Here is an 18,545-nt window from a genome sequence, read left to right as displayed (position 1 = left end):
GCCAGACTCCTTTACTCCTAAAAGTCGACTCTCCCATCGGACAACGAAGACAAGAAGTCCACGCCCGAGTCTGTTCAAGAAGTGATAGACAAAGACTTCGAGGTTTTCTACCACAAAGATGCTCATAGCTCATCACAAGCTCGTACCTCAGAAGACATGGGTCTCAAAGAGAAGACCCCAGACTTGCTTGCCCTACTTACGCCCATACTGGGGGCTCTTCCACAGCCGTGGTGGTGGTGCCCCAACCACCCACCCTAGACGTTATGCACACATCTTCCGCTGACGCCAGGGATAAGAAAAGGAAGAGGGCCCAGGGAGGCAAGAGTGCCGAGGGTGCTGAGGAAGGGGAGGTTACACAATCCTCCCACCAGCCCTCAACTAAAGAAGCCCGGACTGAAAAGGGGCAGCCAAAGAAGTCCGCCTCCATTGAGACTTTTAAGGAGGTTGAGGGGGACCAATCGAAGAAGGCCTCCATCTGGAGGCCCATTTTTACCCTGAGCTCAGGTAATCCAATATTGGATGATGCCAACTTGAAGGACACCAAAAAGGGTAGCTCAGGTCTGGTGGCTGAGTTTCTGGAAAAGGCATTATGTCTACCAAAAGATATGGCGGAGCTAAGATCCTCCAGGAAGTGTGAAGTCTTCCCCGCCCTAAAACAAGATCTGGCCAAGGTACATGACTGCTCCCATTTGATTGCTTCATACGACCTTATATGCATTGTATAACACTTATGCAGTATTTTTTTTTTTTTTTTTTTTTTTTTTTGTAGTCTGTCCAAGCTACCTTCATGGCTGAGGAATGGGTGGACCATTCCCTGGACATGGCTAGGGATGCTAAGAATAAGTTGGAGGCTATCGAGAAGGCCCACGCGGATGCAGACAAGAAGTTCAAGGAGACTCTTGCCCAGCTAACTGAAGTGTAGAAGGCTCACAGGAATGCTGAGTCCACCCTTAAGGACTACGAGAAACAAGTGGCTGATGCCTTGGAGGCCTAGAAGAAGGCCGAAAATAAAATGGATTTGACGGTGGTGAAGCTCAAGCAAACAAAGAAGAAGCTGGATGATAAAGCGGCTGAAATGGCCAAGGCCGAGCAGGCAGCCTATAATGCAGGCATAACTAAGACAGCTGAAAGTCTGACTGCCTAATTCACGGATGTTGCTCGAGTCTTCTACCTGGAGGTGTGGGGCCAAGCTCTGAATGCTGCTGGGGTCAGTACCAAATCTGAGCTCAAGGCTCTAGATAAGGTTTACTACCCCCCGGCACTGCGTTTGGCACCCACTTCCAACAGCCTCCAGCAGATCCCAGCTCTACTCCCCCCGTCTCCTCGAAACAGCTTGCCTCCATTCCCTCTTCCACTCCAACTAAGGGCAAAGAATAAGAAAAAGAACTGCCACCTCCAACCGAGGCACTGGATGTGGAGACCGAAGAAGAAATGGCCGAAGTGTCACAACTGAAGAGGAAGAAGAGGGAGAGGGAATAGGAGAAAAAGGGAGCGAAGGAAAAGGAGCCCTCTGCATAGCTTAGCCTTAGACTAGGAAATACATAATCAATTTTGTAATAGGCTCAAGTGCATCAGATGCCTCCCATTTTGTACTTAATTCTTTGCAAATTAATGAAGAGGATTTAGAATTTATTTACTATTTCTTTAATTAGTCAATTCATACTTGTCAATTTATATCTTACGTGACTGCCTTTTCTTAATAGCAATATCAACATACTAACTTATGAGTTATTTGGGGAATCTCTGTATCCCTCTATATAATCTGGAATGATTTGAACTACAATTAAGAGACTGATTCATAGAACTTTAGGAAGAATTTCAACTAATACTTACTTTAACTTGGACCTGAAATCCCACAGCGAAACCATTAGCAAGGGTACCAAAAACGAGGAGATACTTAAGACTTAATTTTGCTCAACACTTAGAACGTTTCCCAAAAAATGTTAATTTACCCTAGGCTTGTGACCCGAGGAGCCATACAAGACCTAGGTTTTATTTGACACTTAGAGCATTTTCTGCAATGTTAATTTACCCTAGGCTTGTGACTCGAGGAGCCAGACAAGGCCTAGGTTCTATTTAACACTTAGAATATTTACTACAATGTTAATTTACTCTAGGCATGTGACTCGAGGAGCCAGAAAAGACCTAGGTTCTATTTAATACTTAGAATATTTACTGCAATGTTAATTTACTCTAGGCTTATGACCCGAGGAGCCAGACAAGGCCTAGATTCTGTTTAACACTTAGAATATTTAACAGACCAACTGTCTCAGAAAACACATCCACAACAAGATATAACCAAGCAAGATATGAATGGCAACAAAAATTATTAATAATAATAATGTCGTAGATTTTTTACATTCCAAGGGCGAGGAATTACATTTACATCCAAATCTTCCAAGTAGTAGACCCCAATGCCAGCAATGGAAGTGATCCTATATGGCCCTTCCCAGTTAGGGCCCAACTTGCCCCAAGTAAGGTTCTTGGTCGTCCCCACCACTTTCCTCAAGACCAGGTCTCTTGGAGCCAATGGCCTGGATTTCACTCCCTTATCATACATTTGCTTAAGTTTCTGTTGGTAATATGCCATCTTTACCGTTGCCACTTCTTTTCTCTCCTCGGCCACATCCAGGCTATCTAGGAGAAAACAGTTGTTTCCTTCAACATTGAACTAATTAGTTCTTAGAGTTGGGAATCCAGATTCAAGGGCAATTACTGCCTCTACCCCATAAGTCATTAAAAAGGGGTCTCCCCTGTTGATCTTTGGGGTGTGGTATGATAGGTCCACAACACGTGGGGCAGTTCATCCATCCATTTTCCTTTAGTTTCATCCAACCTTTTCTTCAGCCCAGACTCTATAACCTTATTGGTGGCCTCAGCCTACCCGTTCCCTTGAGGATAAGCAGGCGTAGAATAGTCGTTCCTAATCCCTAACTCCCCGCAATATCTTTGGAAGACTTTACTGTCAAATTGAAGACCATTATCTAAGATTAGAGTGTGAGGAACTCCAAAGCTGGTGACAATGTTCCTCCAGATGAACCTCTTAGCATCCATGTCCTTGATATTGGCAAGGAGCTCGGCTTCCACCCACTTGGTAAAGTAGTCTGTGCCGACGATGAGACATCTTCGGTTCCCTATAGCTTGGGGAAAAGGTCCTACTATATCTAAGCCCCACTGAGTGAATGGCCAAGGGCTAGACAATGGATTTAGTATTCCCCCTGACTGATGAATATTTGGGGCATACCTCTGACATTGGTCACACTTCTTCACATAATCCTGAGAGGTTTTTCGCATGCTAGGCCACCAGTACCCCTGGGTGAGGGCCCTATGCGCTAAAGACCTTCCTTCTGTATGACTCCCACATATGCCTTAATGTAACTCTTCCAACAAGGGCTCCACCGCTTCTAAAAGTACGCACAATAAATATGGTCCTGAGTAAAAGCACTTGTACAACTTCTGCTCCTCAGATAGCTAGTAGCGAAGGGCACTTCTACGTACCTTATCTGCCTCACACTTGTCTTTAGGCAACAATCCCTACTTCAAAAAAGTTACTATGGGGTCCATCTAGCTCGGCCCCACATGGAGGTTGTACACCCCTACCAAAGGTACCCTTGTAAGACTTGAGCTGTCTATATCCTCAACAATAACAACCCGAGGAAGACTTGACTCTAGCGAAGTGGCCAATATTACCAGAGAGTCTGCATGAGAGTTCTGTCCCTTGGGGATTTGCTTCAATACAAATCCCTTGAATTGGGCCCGGGCACTCTGTACCTTAGCCAGATACCCCTGCATCCTCTCATCCCGAGCTTTAAAGTCAATAAAGACTTGGCGGCCCACGACCAGTCTAGAATCAGAGTACAACTCCACCACCTCTCCACCTAATTGTTTGACCATGGCTACTTTTGCTAACAAGGCCTCGTACTTGGCTTCATTATTAGTGGCTAAGAATCCCAGTCGTAATGATTTCTCCACTATCAGCTTCTCAAGAGTGACCAACACAATCCCTATTCCTACTCCTTTTCAGTTAGAAGCTCCATCTATATAAACTTCCCACGGGGGAACAACAGTGGCCGACATGATCAATATCTCCATAACTGCCTCCTCTTTCTTGGGGATACCCTCGGTGAACTCTGCTACAAAGTCTGTTAGGATTTGTTCTTTTATGGTGGTCCATGGCATGTACTTAATATCATAGGCTCCCAGCTTAGTTCCCCATTTAGCAATCCTGCTAGTATAATTCGATTTCCTTAATAGAGCTTGCAAAGGGAGCTGGGTGAGCACCACTACAATGTGGGCTTGAAAGTAATGAGGAAGCTTCCTAATGGCATGCACTATGGCCAACACTGCCTTCTCCAAAGGCAGATAGCGTGTCTCAGCCTCTTGTAAGGATTTGCTAACATAGTAGACGGGCCTCTGTATTCCGTCCTCGTTTCTGACCAGGATGAGGCTAACAGTGTAGTCCATGACTGCTAGGTATGCATACAACACTTCCTCCTTTTTAGGCTTGGAAAGTATTGGTGGATTGGACAAATATTGTTTAAGGTCCTTAAAAGCTGTTACACACTCTTAGGTCCAATGAAAATCTTTCCACTTGTGGAGGAGTTGGAAAAAGGGATGACACCTGTCCGCAGACTGAAAGATGAACTTGTTCAAAGCTGCAGCCATTCCAGTTAGTTTATGCACCTCCTTGGGGTTTCGAGGAGGGTGCAAGCTATTAATAGCCTTAATCTGCTCGGGGTTGACCTTAATCCTGCGGTGAGTGATCATGTAACCCAGAAATTTTCCCAAGCTCACACCAAAAGAACACTTAGCAGCGTTAAGGTGTAGCTTATGCTTTCTCAGGACTGAGAATGTCTCCCCCAAGTCGGCCAAATGCTCCTCCACCTGCCTGCTCCTTATTACCATGTCATCAATGTAGGCCTCCATATTCCTCCTAATCTGTGACTCGAACATTCATGTCACCATTCGCTGGTATGTGGATCTTGCATTTTTTAGGCTAGAGGGCATGACCCAATAATGATAATTCCCATTAGGGGCATAAAAGGCCATCTTTTCCTGATCAGGTAATGATTAGGGTATCTGATGGTAACCCTGAAAGGCGTCCAAGAAACTCATCCGAGGGTGTCCCATCGTGGCATCCACCAGCTGATCAATTCTAGGAATGGGCAAGGGGTCTTTTAGGCAAGATTTATTTAAATCTGTGAAGTACATGTAGACTCGCCACTTCCCACTCTTCTTCTTAACCACCACGGTGTTGGCCAACCACTTAGGATTGAAGATCTCTTTAATGGCTCCAGCTTGCTTCAACTTGTTTACCTCTATCCTTACTGCCTCGGCATGATCTTTGGATGATCGCCGAGGAGGCTGTTTACGTGGAAAAGCCCCGAGATTAACATTCAGTTGGTGACATATAAACCCCGGATCAATCCTAGGAACATCATAAGTACTCCATGCGAAGACATCAAGGTTAGCCTCCAAAAACCTCACCAACTCTGATTTTTCCAAGGGTGGCAACTGGGATCCCACTTGGAAATATTACTTCTAATCTCGTCCTATTATCACTTTTTCCAGCCCTTCATACAACTCTTTCGATGACTCGATCTGTTGCCCCCTATGGGGCCCTTTAGTTGCTATAGGGCTAGATCTTTCATCACTGCAATAGGATTTGAAGGCTGTCGCGTGATCGCTGACACCAAACACTGCCTAACTGTAGCCTGACTGCCCATCAACTCTCCCACTCTCCCCTAAGTAGAATATTTAACCTTCAAATGTTGGGTTAAGGATACAGAACCCATAGCGTGAAGCTAAGGTCTGGCCAAGATAGTTGTGTAGGGGGAAAACGCCTCTACCACAATGAAGTCAACCTGCATTTCCTCATCCCCGGCTCGTACAGGTAACCTTATCATTCCTCGGGGAACCACCATCCTACCATCAAAGCCCATCAACAGTGAGTCGTACCTTTCTAGATCCTTAGGCTTCAGATTTAGTCCTTTGTACAAATCAAGGTACATAATCTCTGCTTCGCTTCCCTGATCAACTAGCACCCTCTTTACATCATAGCCCCCAATCCTAATGGTAACCACCAGAGCGTCATCATGTGGTTAGATGGTTCCCTCCTTATCCTCCCTTGAAAAACCCAGGGTAAGGGTGACCACCAGCCTAGCCCTTTTGGGAGCCCAATCACCGGCCTCCAAGTCACAACCCCTATTCACAGACATAACCCCAACACCCGAGCTCCCATTATTCCCTGGCTTGGTAAAGATCACGTTGATAGTACCCAATGCTGGCCGAGGAACGCTATCCCTGTGAAACTTAGTTGCTGAGTGACCAAACTGTCCGGGAGGCTGATGTAGAAACCGGTTGAGCTTCCCAACCTTCACAATTGGCCCAGGTAATCCTGTAGGGTTCTACAATCCTCCGTAGTATGCCCTCGGTCTTGGTGGTAGTGGCAATAGAGGCTTTGGTTTCTCTTGAATAAGTCCCCGCCCATCTTATTAGGTTTTTTGGTGTATTTATGGCTCTATATTATATTATTGTAATGATGATGCAATCTCATTTTTGCTACTCTATAAACCTATGAGTTTGCCAAAGGCCTTATAGCTGAATTGACACCTCCTCATGCACAAAGTGCTTGGGGGTCTAGGGGAAAGGATTCGAGTTGCAGGGTTAGCAGCATTTTGTAATTATTTCTCAAAAAAAAAAAAAAAAAAAAAAAAAAAAAAAAAAACCTATGAGTTTAATTAACACATCTTTTAGAGTTTGTTTTCTACTTTGTTTTAAGTCTATTTCCTACTATGTCCAGTCTTTTGTGTGGGATATTGACTTTGGTGGAAAGGATTAGGAGTAGCTTATATAATTGTGTTTATGTAACGTTTCAAAATTTAGAGTGAAACAAAATACATTCTAGCAACTACTCTCATCTCAAGTTTTGTGGGTGTGATTGCTTCCTCCTTTGTCAATGTGATTGCCTAGCTAGGGTTTATCATCTTTGTTTCTAATTTATTTCATCTTTCAACGTTAAATTTCTCTATGCTCGACATTGTCTAGTAGTTTTATCATTTATTCTTTAGATCCTATGTCACTGGTTGGATGGTAAGTTCAGAAATTGTGTGCACGTTTTTCTTATGTCTATTTGTTGATTCTTTTTGCTTGCTCTGCATTATATCCGAATTCTTAAGAATCATGCTTTTGCAAATAGATCAAAGGTAATGTGAACCTACACAATGTTGCTTTGTAGGCTGGGATATCCACTTTCACCAATGGTTTCAGGGTTCAGGCACATCTTCCATGATTTTGAAAATTAGTATTTCAATGATTGGTTATACTAAGTGAGAACTCATAAGGAATGTGAACGAAATTTATGAGTTTTATCTGCAATTTACAAGTTTCATTACAAAATATTGTAGCAATGAATATGATTAATGAGCTTCAACTACCTCATAAATAATATTTAAATTTTCTCTTTACTAGTTATTCCTTATTTTTAATTTATCAATATGTCTTTAGACACCTTAAGTAATTTTTATTATATGTATTTACTAAGAAATATAATACTACTAAGTATTATTAAAGGGTTTGAATTTTATTGCATTTTTTTACATATGCTATTCAGTTTTCTCCTTAGCAAATGTGTTACGTGCATGACTCTAATACTAAATTAGACCTATAATAAAATGTAAAATGTTAATCTATAATAGTGCATTGTGTCTTATTCTCAAAACTAATTATAACTTATCAATCATGATATGGCCGTTACTTTTTACTACCATGACTTTATACATTCTTGAACCTAAATGTAATTTATAATAGAAATTATATGTAATACAAACATCTTAGGCAAAGACACAATTTATTTATTTTTAATTTAAATTCACCCAAAACAAAAAATCTAATTCCACCATTATATTCATATCTGTATGCTAATGTAATATTCAAGATCAGGTTGAAGGACTCAGTTCCGCTCTTAGAGAACCATGTGCTCTTTAACATCAGACAAGACATCAATCTATTTTTAATGTAGGCAGAGATTGAACCACATAGCTCTCATTCAACTATTAAAAATTTTACCAGTTGAGCTAACTGGAACCCACCATACATAATAATTTAGTTAAAATATTGATGTAACAACAAATTTGATTAATGTTACTTCAACAACAAACCACTTCTACCTTATTGAATACATTACTTATCATAGATTGTGTTCTTACATCACTATATTATTATAATTATTATTAATTTTTTCAGATTTTAGTTGGAACAGAATATGGATATCAATCAAATTTGTCCAGGTAATAAGCAGAGTGCGTGCACAAAATAAATGAGGTTTCACATGAAAAGGAAAATTAAAGTATTAGAGCATCAGCTAATCAAAAAAGTAATAGAGCATCAATATTCGGAAAAGCAACGTTAACAATCACACCTTGCTTTGCTAGAAATTAGAGCATTATGATATGTGGTTTCAACCTCATCTCGTCACAAATATGAAGTAACCATTCATTTAAACCCAATTTACACAGTTCATTTGAAGCTCATTATCCTATATGAGACATTAGTTATACATTCATAAAGGATTCCATGTCTGTTTATGTGCAAATTATAAGAGCTCAAACCTCAGTAGACCGTAGCCTAAACTGTAATGAAGAGGGTACTTTAATCAATTAAATTACAGGGTTTTTATAGAATTGATGGTTCATGACTACAATTTCCATAGAAGTATGCAACAACGGAATTAGTATTTGACCTAAGGAGGCAGATCGGTTGATCAATTTAGTACTTCATTGCAACATCCCAAATGCAACTCCTCATTTTGAGAAATGCAAGAGTGCTTACTGTTTGGTGGCTAAGTATTATCAGAGTAGGCTATGCCGTAGCAGATCAAGAATGATGTAATGTAAGACATCATGCTGGTAGCTGCAAAATTGTCTCTAACCCTCTTTGTAATAGAATTTTATGTAGCAGATGGAATATTTTTTTTTTTCTTTTCTATTGAAAGAGAGATAGAATAGGCTGTTGTGTGATCATTTAGGAGCGGTTGTACTTTGTTTTGTTTCCCAAAGGATGGTTGTGTGGCGTAGGTCACCCGCGCCGTGCCTATGTCAGTGTTTATTGTGTTTGCAGAGTCAAATCATCCTACTTTGGACTATGAAAGTAATAATTCATAAGGATCTTTTGAAATTGAAAAGAACACTTACCATGGTCTTTAACTGCATGAATAGTGGGAAATGTTCTTTTCCCTTTATTTGTATTTTGTCTAAGTGAGACATATTCCGCTACTGTGGTGAAATTCAAAATGTCAAACACCCCCTCTCCCCCTCCTCTTCTACTGTTAATTCTTGAAATTATGATATTTATTTTGACTTACATAACTCATTGAAACATAAAACATCTAGAGATACAACAATGTAAGAGAATACAATGATTACAAAGCAATTATAAATTATAACAATGTAAATGCTTACATATCATGAAAGAACTTGTAGGTTTTGATATCTTCTATGATAAACTGGACTGCACCAATGCAACCAAACACTGCAATGACAGAGAACCAGGTAGCTATTGCAAAATTAAGGAGCTGCATTGAAAGGCGACATTTGGCATCCTTGGGCATTCATCCCACTTTCAAATATACCACAGAAGGGAAGACAAAATCCGGTGGAGTGAACCCAATTGCGCCACAGATGGACACAAAGTCCCCAAAAAAGGGCACAGCCGCAGCAATAAGGGTAATAAGAGCCATGTAAATGGAAGTGAAAATAAGTCGGACAAGGTATTTTCTCAGGGGGGAAATGGCCAGTAGCTTTGCTGGACAGCATTTTTTTTCCTCAAAGTAGGCATACGTTGGCCTGCAATATATCTAAAAGAAAAAATTCAATCAAAAGAGGCATTGAATTCATGATCGTTAAAAACATGACTAATGCAGAACCAAGAGAGGAAGTAATCATAAAAACGTGGGAAGATGCCAGTATAAAAACATGACATTGCAAGAATTTTGCTTGACAAAGAAAGAAGTTTGAAATTCAAATTATGATGTAATGGTGATGCATCACTTAAGAAAAGACCATTAAAGAATAAATGAGAGAGTACAAGAAGTCATGATTGAGAAAGTTTGTGTTCTGTTGACTGCTCACTTTTTTCAAGACTGCATGTATTTGAATGATCATATGGCTATTCTCCATTTTCCTATTTTTGCAATTTGATCTGTACTTCACAAATTGCTGATTTCTATGGTGTAAAATCAAAGAATATTTGGTTATTAAATTTCTCATTTTTAGGGATTTATTTATAGATACTTAATACTGAGAAAGATTTGTCACATTGCATTGGTGTTAATGAAGTTTTCAGATGTTTGCATCAAGTGTATTCTGAAATCTATAACACACCCTTCTTTTCGTTTTATAGCTAAAATTAAATCATATTTCTGTCCTGAGAATAAAAATAATACAAGAAAAAAATAACAAAGAAGAAGAAAGAGAGCAAGAAACAAAGACCTATCATGTAAACCTATAATGGCCAAGTGTGTTACATTAAATGCAACTCTTTATTTATAAAACCTTAAAAAGAGTACCTGATAGCATCCAGATATTTGTATCACAGCAAAGAGATTTGCCATAACAATTGTCCATTCAGGAACGCTTAGAGAAGATAATATGTAAGGCTGAACTTCTGATCCAAAAGCCCAGTATCCACAGGAGGCCAGTTGCCAGTAACTCAGGATAATGACACTGTATGCTGCTGATACACCCTTATACATATTCTTCCTTGCAGGTTCTCTCATGGTATTCTGGAAAGCAAATGGTTGTCTATAGTCACCATATTGATTGTTATGAATGTGTATTGTTCAAAAATATTATCTCTTAGTTCATCTACCAGTACACAAAAGCCAAACAAAAATAAAAGGCTAAAATGCAAAACTGACCCTCTAACTTTTTTCAAATTTCATTTCAATCCTCTAAGTTTTAGACTTTTTCAATTAAGGCCTTTTCATTAACCTTTGTTAAAAATTTTTGAAAAAAAAAATATGGAAAATATTTGTCAATCATTAATTGAATTTTTTTAATTTAAAAAATTTGAAGAAAAATTTATAAAATTGAAAAATTAACCACAACATATAACAAAAGTTGATGGAAAAGCCTTAATTGAATAAACTTGAAAGTTAGAGGACTGAAATGAACAAAAACAAAGTTAGAGAATTGAAATGAAATCTGAAGAAACTTAGAGGGTCAGTTTTGCATTTTACCCAAAATAGAAATTGACTTTTAATAGATGGAAAAAAAAAATCAACATAAGAATAAGAATGAAAACCCCTGAATTTATAAAATACCTTTTATGACATGTGACCTGTATTTCAGGAAGCATTGCATCTCCAAAAGAAAACGCATTTATCCCAAGAGCATTAAAGGCTCTAAAGGTCTTACGAGAGGAGCTTCCTTGCAAACTGTAACTTATTGAGTTTCTGTCAGTCTTCTTACCTAGAAGGACATGAAGTCAAATAAAGCCAGAGATGAAGCTATGAAGAGACTAAATTTTATGGAAAATACTGGTTCAAGCAATAAAGCTATGATGCAGCAGGCAAAGGAAAACATCACAAGCCCACCATCATAAATTGTCACACCAATGGTTGTAGCTGCAAATCCAATCATGCTGAAATTGCACAATGCATTTACCCATCTCAATGAGTGGATATCAGGAAGCTGAGAGAGAACAAGTTCAAAGGCTCTAAAGAACATAATGAAATGCTGCAAGGTTAAGGAACCATCCTCAAGAAAGTATTTGTAAACTGCCTGCGTATATAGATGGAACAGAACACCCTCACCCCCCACCCCCAAAAAAAAAATGAAAGAAATAAACAATAAGAAATAAGGAGGAACGCATATCATAATTAATCTATCATTTTAAGACTGGCACCTGCTGAAAAAGTGCAACAGACCAATAACCCCAGAATCCTTCAAGAATCAGGGAAAAATTCCAGTCAAATAAGCAGAAATACATATGGTGAGAAAGCAATACAAGCTAAAACAGTTAAAAGATCCAACTTAAAACACAGTTTCGGATTCTAAATACCAAGATATTTTAACTGTATGTAAGCACTGTAGTTGGAAAAACAAGTGCATCACATGTAACTCAGGAAAATAATTGCCATAATTTAAAACAAATGACCACAAGCACTATAGCTCATCAAGTGAGAAATGGTAGGTATCAAGTTCAAACAAGTTGTGCCTTACGTTTCAGGTAGGGAATAGGATTTGGAATCAAGTGGTAATGTTCTAATGCTCAGAAATGTACCCAACAAAGCTTTAATACAAAGGTTCTATATAGAAGAATTAGAAGGACAAAGGAGTATACAATTTTCATCAGGAGTAACTTTATCTTCACCCTATATACATGTCCATGGCAATGGACTTGAATTGTAACATTGTACAAGTAGCCACTAGAAGATAATTAATAATAGTTTTCTCAGATATTGTGACAATAGTAGGCATCTAACAATCAAAGACAAGAAAACTTTCAAGCTACAATAGCAGACATCTAACAAGCAAGTACAAGTATGATAAGCTCAAACCAGTCAGTTATGCCATTCTAAATTGCAGCTGAAATGGGAAAAATTAAGTCTGAATTCCTTCTTTTTCTAGATTTCTCAATTCTTGGATATCTGATCTGAGTTCTCCTAATCAACAAATTTATGTAGTGGTCTATCATAAACATAAAGCTGACCTTGAATCAATTTTAAGGTTTTATCTTTTCTTTATAATATTCTTGTTGTTGATGTCACTCACTCACAGTTGTTTCTTTTCTTATATTAATATTAACATTAAAAAGTGGAATTGATATTAGAAAATACCAATCAAAGATGCTCCCAGCAAGTTCTCTATATGTAATGTGCTTCTTTCCATTCCATTTCCATAATGATGCAATCAGAAGGCTAGAATACCAAGTTGCCAATGTTCCGCTCACTAAACTAGTCACACCTGGACAGAGGGAGTTGCAACTTGTAACAACATATCCACAATAAAAGTTGTTGTTGTTGTTGTTTTTTTTTTTTTTTTTTTTAGGTAAAAGCTAAAATAAATTTCATAAAAAGATAAAAATCATTAAAAAAAAAAAAAGGGAGTAAAAGATAAAATAGAGAGTAACCAAATAATTAAAATTAGACAAGAAAACTAAAATTAGTAGTATAATTTAAAGCATTAATATAGACAACTTAAAATATATATTCATACATATTAACCCGAATTAAGTTAGATGTATGGAGTATGATGATTATCATTGTAAGGCCTAGGAATTAATAGGATAGATAGTAAAATTATCATTATCATTATCATTATCATCAACAATAACAATATTATAGTATAATGCGAAATTGCAACTTATCTTGTACATCGAAGTAACGTTATGAGCATCTTTTAATTGCTTGGCTGAGCCATGTTTCCGTATCCTAATGGATGATATTATGGGGTTTAAGAGCAGTAACTTTTACATATGACTAATTTTAGGTCTTGCAATTCAAACTCACTAATCTGCATTTTGAAAGAAAAATTCCAAAGTATATGAGACATATTTCATGTTACAGCTTCCAGACATTGCTTCTCTGGTTCACCAAAAACTCTTTGCACAAACTTTTCAACAACTGAAACAAACTCTTCCACTTTTTCTTCATGGGGCAAATGCCCACAATGCTTAATTACTTCGAGGTGGGATCCAGGTATAGCTTGTGCAAGTCTCTGAGCATTCCAAGAGGGGACAATTCGGTCGCTATCACCCGTGACAATCAAAACTGCATTTCATGATAACAATGCCAATATTAATATTACATTCTTACTATTCAACTTAATAATAGGACATGCCATGGAATAACAAGTAACAACAAGTGAAAACCATGATGTTCAAAAATTTTAAATTACCAATCCAATTAGTAATTTAACATTGTATTAGAGCAAAAAGTCATGAGTTCCATTCCTGTCTTCACTTTATCTTCCATTTAAAATTCCACATTTTGAGTCTCACTTATTAAAAGGTAGTTTGAGCCCACATGTGAGAGGGAATGTTAGATTTATGTGTTTAAATGATTAAATTTACCATTTCCCAACTTAAGCTTTTGAGAGAATTGGTAATTTAACACAAAATTTTATTGGATACATGACTTAGACATATGTATTGGATCAATGATTTAGCCAGCACCCTAGAGAGAGAGAGAGAACTAATGAGCACAAAAAAGAAAAAGAAAAAAAAAAAGTGTTATGCAAAAATCAACACCTGTTCCAACTTCACTTGTAACTGTGTTAGTGATCCAAATTTTGTCTTAATCTAGACTACCCATCTTATTTAGTATGGCCAATTCCTTTCCTGACTTTCATCTCACAGGCTAAATTTCAACACCCTTGTCTATCCAATAGAGTAGTTTCAGTTAAGGATATATGACATTAGTCCCACCGTGGACAGCATCAAGTGGATAACCAATAAAGTTGGCAGCATTACCAGGACATGAGATTTCGTGGAGTCTTTTTTCCAGTGGTGGCTTTGACTCCGTCTCTGTATCTGTAAGCATTGCTGCTGTATATTCAACCAGTGCCCTGTCCCAACCCTTTGTTCTCAAGGGCTGCATTTGATATTAACATCCAAGTGAGCAATAACCATTCCAATTTTTTTTTTTTTTTTTGGGGGGGGGGGGGGGGGGAGAGAGAGAGAGAGAGAGAGGGAGATATTAATATAATTACCTTAGTATAACCATATAGGATATGTTCAGTAACCTGACTTGAGTTATACCATGCATTCCTTATTGCAGCTATACCAAATTTATCAATTACCATCCTTACCTGAAAATAATGAGGGCATTTCAACATCAAATAGGCCATCCGGGGTAGCTCCCAAATGTTTCATTATCAGTTAAATTCCAAAAACAAAGTATCTGACATAGGCAAAAACAGACAATAGTCAACAACCCCCTCTTCCACCCCCACACGCGGGGTTGGAAGGGCAACTGGGCAGGTATGGTGTGGGTTTTCTATTCCCCACCCCACCTCACTATGTGTAGGTTTTTTTTTTCCCACACAGTTCTAGCAGGTACCTGCCCCACCCCGTCCCAGTCAACCTTTTGTTTCATAATTTATTAAAATTTGATTTAAAATATATCATAGATTAAACTAAAACTAATCAAACACAAAGATTATGTTTTTTTTTATAAGTTCAAACACAAAGATTATGTTGTAACTTGTAACATTACAAAACCTTCTAAAAGCATAAAAATACAATAATTCAAGTATTAAAAAACAATTCAAACATAACAATACAATAATTTAAATCTTAAACATTAAAATATAAATTCAATAATACAACAACAAAATATATCATAAATTGAAGTTTAAAGATTAAAGAACATATATATATGCCTTATTATATATATATTTTTTAAAAGAACTATTAAAATATTATAAAAAGTTTTTTAAAATTTTTCTAAATTTATAAATATAAACAGGCAGGTTCGGGAGAAGGAGTTAACACCCATCAACACCCCATTTGCTAGCAGGGTGGGTTTATTTAGCCATCCCTAACTTTAGTTTCAGTGCCCACCCCACCCCCCCTCCCAAAAAGAAAAAAAGAAAAGAAAATATCTGATTAATCAGATTTGATCTTACATACTGCACAAGATTACTATTATGGGCACCATGGATCCTGAAACTGGTGAAAATAAATTGGGGTGGAGAGACAATAATGAGTTTGAGTTAAAATTTTATTTTATCATGCAGTATTTAAAGATTAGGCAGGGTGACTTGTGATGTCTAAAGATGTAAAGCCAGAACTTGGAACATTTTAGAGAGAGTCGTTTGATATTTTGGTTTGGCTGACATAAAGAACAAATTGAATCAACATGGAGAGGAAAAAAAAATTAACCAAGTACAGTGTTAAATCATCTGCAAAGAAATCCATTACCAGCATCACAGCAAAGGCGGAGCGCAAAATAGCTGACAATAGTTTTTTATACAGAGAATTCAGCATAACTGCCATCCCCTTCACCATTTGCATAATTGCCTGTGCAACATGCTTAGCAAACTTCAGCAAAATCTTGGAAAGCTTCAGATATGGATTCCTGAGACTGCTTGAATCAGAGCTGTCTTTTTCCATCCGGTTCTCTCTTCCCAACTGGTTTCCTTCAACAGCCTTATGCACAATAAGTGGGGCCAAAATTGCTGGGGCAACAAGGATCAGAGCAGCAACACGTTCTGGTGCTTCAAAGTAAGAATTAACTGCTGTAAGGGAACCGGCTGAATGCCTGCCATGTCATTCTTTCAACAGGTTCAGAGAGATGCAATGTAATTACTGATCTGCTAGACAATAAGGATAGCCTAAGAACTATACATATAAGAAGTGCAGATGCAGCTTGTACCTAAAATCCAAAAGCCCAAATTGGAGGCTAGGGTACCATCCATATGGCAAAAAGTTAATGGTCCGTTTGGATTGAGGGGAGTAGAGTAGATTTAGCACAAAATTAAGTTATTTTTAGCTAACTTTACTCTACTCTACTCTCCTCTACTCCCCCTCCTTTCCCCCTCCATCCAAACAGGACATAAAAGTTTAATTATGGATGTGTTTATTGGTCTATCTTTGAGCAAAAAGTGGGATATACGTATACCGTAACCATATACCAACCTATCCAATTCAAAAACCAGCTAGACTATGTGCCGGAATTTGCATCCTAACATAGGCTGCTCCAACCGAAATTGATGCAATTAACCAAAAAAAAAAAGAAAAAAGAAAGATGAGACATGTACATACCCCACCAAAATTGCCTTCTCAGCCGCTAAGAAATCAATGAAGTACAAGGTTGCTAGCACTGAAAATGCCATGGAGTATGGATTCAGAGGTCTTCTATTCTCAGTAGCAGGAGATGAATGAGAGGAGAAATTTAGCCTTGATGTCAAGCCAAAGGCTGGTCTATCAAAAGCAAGAACTTTGGAACCGATAAGCTCTGCCAAAGGCTTCATAACTCGATTCCATGAGAACACAGAGGCTCCGAAGCCATGAAGTAAAATCAACGGAAGTTGAGAAAGTGTGTGATTCTTCTGTAAAGAGTTAGGAGCTTGGAATTCATATATCTTGTGGTGTATCTGCACACCTTGAAATTCACAAAAACGACTATCCGGATCAGCAAGAAGTGATGGATCCAATAATTCATCTTGATCAATGCCAGCTATTCTCTTCTTTCTATTTGTATTTGTATCCAACAATGGCTCTGGATATTTGAAGGTAAACAGAAAGTAGTCTTAGAATTAGCCTTTAAACTGCAACATATTAATCGTTCATTTGAAAAATTATTGGTAATAGAATCAAGAAAAGCGAAGAAGGGATAATCAATTTTAAAGGTTTTCCTTTTGTTCCCATTGAGAACCAAATCCAGCTTGTGTGGATTCAGCGTAGTGAATGAAATATAAATAATAATAAAAGATACCAGAGTATTGGGCACCGGAGGAGGAAGTGAGAGGAGAAGAAGAAGAAGCAGCATGAGGCTGAGATTTAAGCAGTCGAGAACCCTGAATCTTCAAATTCAACTCCTTCTTCTGCGAACAACGATATTGGGGAAAATGAGGAGACAACACCAAATTCAATTTGCCCTCAAACCGGGACAACCCCACTCCCCCGCTCCTCATTTCTTTTCACTTCTCTCTGCTATTTCATACACTACTTCACACTTCCCCAATCCTATCTTAAGGCAAAATTTGCCAAAAAGTGAAAATTCTGAAAAATTTTAGCTGGACAGTACGCGTTCAAACTTATTTAGTTAGTTAGACTATTTTTGAAAGTCGAGTTTGGCAAACTCGACTTTGGGCTGGAATAAAGACACAATAGTGACGTTTTTTTTAGTGGCGTTTGTTAGAAACGCCACTATAGATTCCCTATAGTGGCGTTTTCTATAAACGCTGCTATAGCCACTAAAAAAACGCCACTATAGTGTCTATTTTCCAGCCCAAAGTCGAGTTTGCCAAACTCAACTTTCAAAAACAGTCTAACTTACTAAATAACTTTGAACATGTGCCACGCGTCTAATTTTTTTCCAAGAATAGTCTGTTTGGCAATTTTTTCCCTATCTTAACAAGTCCATATATTTCAAATTTCGGAAAATTTACATAAAAACTAAAAACAACCTTCGTATTATTATTATTATTATTTGGTAGAAATTATTATTAGGCTCAAATGTAAATTGCATCCTTAGGTTTGACTGAAATTTATTTCAGTCCTCTAATTTTACTTACATTCAATTGAGTTTCTTAAGTTTCAAACTTATTTAATTCAAGTCTTTTGTCTAATTTAATTAAAAAAAAATTTAATAATTTTTTCTCAAAAAGAATAACTATAAAATTTTTAAAAAAGAATTTAATTTTTTATGTGATAAATTTGTTTTTTTTAAAAATATTTTTTTATTAGTTAATTGCATATTTGACTGTAATTTTTTAATGAAATTGGACAAAAATGCTTGAATTGATTTTTTTTTTTTTTTTTTTTTTACAATAAAGATAGAATTTTATTGATACAAATAGAGAGGTACAAAACAACGC

The 18,545-nt window shown here is 37.6% G+C and overlaps 2 protein-coding genes across 2 annotated transcripts; both read right to left on the bottom strand.

Annotated features, from left to right (window-relative positions):
* Nucleotides 1-9,329: 9,329 nt before the first annotated feature.
* Nucleotides 9,330-11,875, bottom strand: LOC115955691 (GABA transporter 1-like). The gene is made up of 4 exons (XM_031073939.1): nt 11,594-11,875; nt 11,338-11,468; nt 10,565-10,780; nt 9,330-9,853 (listed from the first exon to the last, which is right to left on the bottom strand). Exons 1-4 carry the CDS (start codon nt 11,724-11,726, stop codon nt 9,608-9,610), a joined length of 726 nt encoding a protein of 241 aa, XP_030929799.1. The 5' UTR covers nt 11,727-11,875; the 3' UTR covers nt 9,330-9,607.
* A 1,413-nt stretch (nt 11,876-13,288) lies between these two features.
* On the bottom strand, nt 13,289-17,721 carry LOC115955690. Its single transcript, XM_031073938.1, has 6 exons — nt 17,441-17,721; nt 16,768-17,224; nt 15,925-16,264; nt 14,712-14,810; nt 14,473-14,593; nt 13,289-13,771 (listed from the first exon to the last, which is right to left on the bottom strand). The coding sequence occupies exons 1-6, from the start codon at nt 17,637-17,639 to the stop codon at nt 13,557-13,559; spliced, it is 1,431 nt and encodes a 476-aa protein (XP_030929798.1). The 5' UTR covers nt 17,640-17,721; the 3' UTR covers nt 13,289-13,556.
* Between the last annotated feature and the right edge of the window lie 824 nt (nt 17,722-18,545).

Source organism: Quercus lobata, chromosome 8 (genome assembly GCF_001633185.2).
Source record: "Quercus lobata isolate SW786 chromosome 8, ValleyOak3.0 Primary Assembly, whole genome shotgun sequence".
In the NCBI taxonomy this organism is placed as follows: Eukaryota; Viridiplantae; Streptophyta; class Magnoliopsida; order Fagales; family Fagaceae; genus Quercus; species Quercus lobata.
The sequence above is the reverse complement of the archived record's forward strand: the minus strand, read 5'-3'. Positions and strand labels throughout refer to the sequence as shown.

Bases quoted from the DNA above. Each gene is read 5' to 3' on its own strand.
- LOC115955691 (XM_031073939.1), bottom strand. From the start codon at position 11,726: ATGTTCTTTAGAGCCTTTGAACTTGTTCTCTCTCAGCTTCCTGATATC. The intron at 11,469-11,593 runs GTGGGCTTGTGA...ATGTCCTTCTAG, and splicing joins TGGTGTGACAATTTATGATG to GTAAGAAGACTGACAGAAAC. The intron at 10,781-11,337 runs GTCACATGTCAT...TTTGCTTTCCAG, and splicing joins CAATGCTTCCTGAAATACAG to AATACCATGAGAGAACCTGC.
- LOC115955690 (XM_031073938.1), bottom strand. From the start codon at position 17,639: ATGAGGAGCGGGGGAGTGGGGTTGTCCCGGTTTGAGGGCAAATTGAAT. The intron at 16,265-16,767 runs GTATGTACATGT...ATGACATGGCAG, and splicing joins GAGAAGGCAATTTTGGTGGG to GCATTCAGCCGGTTCCCTTA. The intron at 14,594-14,711 runs GTAATTATATTA...TATCAAATGCAG, and splicing joins TCCTATATGGTTATACTAAG to CCCTTGAGAACAAAGGGTTG.